This window comes from Adiantum capillus-veneris, chromosome 6 (assembly GCF_014529385.1).
Source record: "Adiantum capillus-veneris isolate H3 chromosome 6, ASM1452938v2, whole genome shotgun sequence".
NCBI lineage: Eukaryota > Viridiplantae > Streptophyta > Polypodiopsida > Polypodiales > Pteridaceae > Adiantum > Adiantum capillus-veneris.
In genome coordinates, this window is record NC_140936.1 from 123860043 (window position 1) to 123865559 (window position 5517).

Here is a 5517-nt window from a genome sequence, read left to right on the forward strand (position 1 = left end):
CAACTTAGCATTGTCAAACCCTTAATCCATTTTGCAAACTCCACTTGTTGGTGAAGGTATTGCCAAAAAAGAAACAATCCCCAAGATATTCTCATAAATATTGCGTTGCTACTCAAAATGAGGGAAAAAGTGTGTGTGTGTGTGTGTGTGTGTGTGTGAGAGAGAGAGAGAGAGAGAGAGAGAGAAAGAGACAGCTTAGGAAAAATGTGTCACGGTTTTTTAATTTCAAAATTGCAGATCGAGTGCAAGCGGAAAAGGATAAATTTTACCCCAAAATAGAGGAAAATAGTGTAAAAACCCGAAAAATAAACCTAACTTTGTCAAACTTCCTCTTGGCAAATTGAAGGAAAGGAATTTTTTATGTTTGGAAAAATGATTTTTCCCAAACACTAGAGAGAGAGAAAGAGAGAGATTCCAGGAGTGCACGTCAATTATAACTAGTATGTGACCCGCGCGTTGTCGCGGCTACATGTGCGTCAATTGAAGCAATGTTCTCCTTCCCTTCACAGGGAGGGCAAATGTGGGCAAATTCCTATGATTCTCCTGTGAGATTTTATAGCTCTTTAATACACTTGTGCATCGACCACCACTATAAGTACTTTCTAGATAACAATGTATGATAACACACAAGGTCTAAGTGCCCTACACATTCACATCAACCACGCACAAATCTATATTTTGGATTAACACTATGTCTACCTTTTCGAGTGTAAGATCGAACAACTAATTAGGTGTAGTTACTCCACATTCTTGTGGATTGACCAAGGACAAATCTCCTTCTAGTTGGTCATGCCAAGCTCCAACATACTCCTCCTAATCATGGAAAGTTTGTCCCCCCCCCCCCCCCCCCTCTTACTCTCTATCTATGTGTATGTGTGTTAAGTTCAAAGGTCAATTTGAGGTCTCTTGGGAATGAATTAAGTAATGAGCTCCCTTCGCATGATGTCTTCTCTTAACATCCTATTTTGCTCTCTAAGGAGGCAACGAATTTGCGATTATGCTAGAGACGTCCCCCTCACACAATTGATATGGGACCTTGGTGAGTGGTAGTGGCCCTCTAAATGGACTAATAGAGAGCTTATATCCTTCTTTTGATATAGTGTTTGCATTGAATGATGAATTCTTTAAATCCATTAGCATCCCCTCTCACCATCCTTACCAATCAAGGCATTGGTCATGATAACAACTCTCCTATGCTTCTCTCGTGTAGTTTTGGTCTTGCATTTGGGGCATCATAGTCAACTATGTCATCAACTGCTATTTGTTGGCACTTAGGATGCATGTACCAACCATGACCCAACATGCCAACATTACACCACATAGTAGTAGAAGAAAATTTGCCAATGGTATGCACAACTGATTTGGTGATCAGTGTGTTGTTTGCTTCTCAAAGGAAATATTCATGATCGGTGTGTGACCTGGGGGTGATTCCATGGCTATAGCAACTTTGTCTCTATATGTAAGTAAATTTCAAAATTTAAAGGTTGGATTGCACTCAATCTAGCTAGCATGTACACTTGCATCTACCAAGACACATGGCATGGATGTTGAGGTCTCTTGCAATTGACCATAATATAAGGCGCATATTGTCTGTTTGTGTACATTTGGGCACCATTGGCACCTTAAAATGGGAGGACAATGAAAGAAAAAAAGTTCACTCAATCGTTTCTCTTTGTAAGAGTTTTGGGCATCATGCTAAAAGAAAGGGTGTGCTGCAAAATACACACACACATGCATGTTCTTCTTTGAGAGAGCATATTGTATCCAATCCTTCAAATGCTTGCCCTTACCCATATTTTATTTCATAGCAGCTATACCCATATTTTATATCATAGTAGCCATTTGGCTTAGCTCCCACTCCCTTAAATGTGAGACAAAGAATTGAGGCACAACATGGAGGAGAGTCTATTTTTTGTACGCAAATTATATCCCTTTACAATTTGAGAGTACGATCATCATACCCTACATGAGTGCTCAGCTTTTGATCACATCAAACTTGCTTTACCTATATTTTAGCCCATACCATGTCCTACATACCTTTCTCTCCTAGCCACCTCATGGATTCAACTTGTCATTGGCCACCCTTATATCCATAGTCTTCAAGCATGTTACATGTTGTACTCGGTCACATTGGTCAATCTGACTTTTAAGGATGATCTCTCTCTCTCTCTCTCTCTCTCTCTCTCTCTCTCTCTCTCTCTCTCGTTAACCTTTGAGGTCACTGTGATTGTTTCTATGATATTAAAAGTTATGTCCCCCTCTCCTTGTATAAGTATGTGAGCATGCAAGCCCTTGAGTTCAAGAATCAACGTTCATCGGCTAAAACTTTTAGGTCTCCTGTGATCTTCTTCTTCTTCTTCTTCTTCTCTCTCTCTCTCTCTCTCTCTCTCTCTCTCTCTCTCAGTCTGCAGGTCTTCTCACTCTACCTATCTAATTGTGATAGTTAAGAGCCTCAAAACGGGCATAGCCTTTTACATGGTTGACTTTTTAGGTCCTCTCGGTTAGCAGGAACTTGCTCAAGATCTGTCTCATCACTCAGACAAATCAAGCATTTATCTTTGAAGCCACCAGTTTTCTTGACTTGCAAACAAAACTGGAAGGATATTTATCCGTTGAAAGTGACCAGGCTCTAAATGTAAGCAAAATGACATTGAGGTAGTCATGTAATGGGGGCACATGCATGGTGGTAGCCCTACAAAAAGAGATCGCAATCATCATTTTTAAGACGAGGCAAAGGGCCCACATTAGGTCTGCAGCACCAAGGAGGATCCAAATGAGCAAAGGATTTCTAACTCCAAGACCAAGGCCAATACTCTCGATCGGCAATGTTTATCCTCCAATGCAATCACATCAGTATTCTGGAAAGATCATTTTTTTAAACATAAAAATTTGTTTCCCTTTAATTTTCCAAGAGGAAATTTAGAAAATTAGGTTTATTTTGTAGATTTTTACACTATTTTTCTCTATTTTGGGGTGGAATTTCTCCTTTTTCCCTTGCCCTCAACCAACATTTTTTGAAATTGAAAATGACATGATATTAAGCTAAGACACATTTTTCCCAAACACTGAATCTAAAAACCCACCCTGCATGACCGTTGCGGTGAGCAGTGTAGCAACCAGTAGGCAATCGAGTTTTTTTTTTTTTTTTTTGGGGGGGGGGGGCATGCTCCGTCAAGCACCAAGGCTAATCAATGGATCTCTCTCTCTCTCTTTTAAACAGAAATAGACACACACACTCCTCACCAGGATTGAATGGGATTGGCCCTTTCTCTCTCTCTCTCTCTCTCTCTCTCTCTCTCTCTCTCTCTCTCTCTCAAACACACACACACACGTTCGAGACGGATCAACTTATCGACGCGTAGCACAGCTCGTTGTTCGTTATTTTCTCAAGCTACTAAATAGAGCCACCTTTTACGAAAACAAAAGTAATCACCCTTCAAAATTGAATGCCGGAGTGAAACTCCATTGCTAAAGAGTTTAAATAATACAAATATATATATAGTACTAAGCATTGTGACTTTTGATAGAAATGAGAAGTCAAAATTAAGTCTTTTCATTCTCCCATCAGAGTACTTGCTACTAACCCGTTACCCTTCACTTTGCTAATTACCCTTCAAATACTTGCTACTAACCCCTAACCTTTCACTTTGCTGCTTACCTTTCAAATACTTACCCTTCACTTTTACATTTCAAACCAAATGTTTCTTGAGGTTCTTGAAACTAAGGAGAGAGTGATACATGGATGCCCTCTCCTTCCTTCAAATTTTTAAGCTCAATTATATACAGTATAGATTTTGTTCCACAAAAAAGTGACCCACGGAACCTTGGAGGAATCATCACACAACTATGCAGAGAGAGAGAGAGAGAGAGAGAGAGAGAGAGAGAGAGAGAGCCTTGGAAGAATCACCTACACAGTTATGCAGTGAGTGAGTGAGAGAGAGAACCTTGGAAATATCATCCGGATTCTTTTGTACCCTTATTGTATCGTAAGATTCATACGATGTGTCACACGGCGAGTTATAAAGTTAGAACTGCGGACGCGGGAAGGGAGGCACACAGAGAGAGAGAGAGAGAGAGAGAGAGAGAGAGAGAGAGCTTGATCCTTTATATCATGGGCGCAATCGCGATGCTGGGTACATTGATTATGGTGGTGGCACTGCTGCAAGCTGCATGTGTGCCCGTGATGGGTGAGAAGACGTGCCACGCAAATTCAGAGAATTCGGGCGACTGCTGCAACACGAATAGCTGCCACAAGACCGACTACTCGCCACCAGTGACGAGAAAGACGGCGGCCATCCTGACCATGAACAACTTCTCACCGGGCGAGGACGGCGGAGCTCTGTCAGAATGCGACGGAAAGTTTCACAAAGATACAGAGAGAGTGGCGGCGCTGTCGACGGGGTGGTACAATCAGGGCAGCCGATGCGGGAAGACTATCCACATCCATGGCAATGGCCGGAGCACCACGGCCAAGGTGGTGGACGAGTGCGACTCGCGAAAGGGGTGCGACTCCGACCACGCCGGCCAGCCTCCCTGCCCCAACAATATCGTCGACGTCTCCGATGCCGTGTGGAAGGCCCTCGAAGTCTCCAAAAACGATGACAGCTACGGCTTTATGGACGTCACTTGGCACGATTGATCAAATGCAATTGTTTTCCAATTAATTGCATAATTTTGGATGGAAGAAAATTTCTCATCCTAATTCACTTAACAAGCCTTCAATAAAATTAGAGCAGCGAATTCGTTGAAAGAGTTTATGCTCTTCCCACATCAATATGATAACTCGATTTTATTGCCGTAAACTCAACTATGGGTTACATTGCGAAAGCAATACATTTATTGTCACATTTATGTAATGATTTTGCTCAGCTTTAATTTTTATAGCACATTATTAAACCCCACCCCTCCCCTAGAAGTGTTATGGAAGAAAAGCGCACCTCGGATTTTCACTCTCATTATGCATTGAGGGATTATTGGTCTCCCTAATCTCAAATCTCTCCAAAGTTGTTGGAACATCCACGACACTAAGTGACATAGAGAGCGGGTAAGGGGATCGACGACGAAGAAGTGTGGCGGGCATCTCAAGGTAGGTGGGAGCGCCCAAAAAGTGAGGGCACCGGTGAGGAGCTTGGAATGGAACCCACGACCTCGCGCGCCAATGCTTTTCGAAGCATGAACTAGCCACTATACCCGCCCGCGCACGTTTGAAAGCATAGCCATTGTACCTAATGTTATAAATGAAAAACCTAGACTGCCCTAGGACTAGACCCGGACGGGGCTCCCGACCGGGTTTAGTTCTTGGCCGGGTTTAGTCTTAACAAAGCATCTACGATATAGATCACCTCGACGACTGCGCGTGAATTTCCCATCCATTGATCCCCTCGTCAATGACATGTGTTATATAGTCCTGAGTTTGGAACATGTACAAAAAGGCAACTCTTAACTCATGTGATCATGAAAAGATGAATTGACTTGTAGTACAGGGTCAGGCCTCACTTATATGAACTTCTACTTAAA

General features: G+C 42.3%; 1 protein-coding gene across 1 annotated transcript; it reads left to right on the forward strand.

Moving 5' to 3' along the window:
- Nucleotides 1-4101: 4101 nt before the first annotated feature.
- On the forward strand, nt 4102-4759 carry LOC147456209 (putative ripening-related protein 2). Its single transcript, XM_086515419.1, has one exon. It carries the CDS (start codon nt 4112-4114, stop codon nt 4637-4639), a length of 528 nt encoding a protein of 175 aa, XP_086371545.1. The 5' UTR covers nt 4102-4111; the 3' UTR covers nt 4640-4759.
- Nucleotides 4760-5517: the final 758 nt, after the last annotated feature.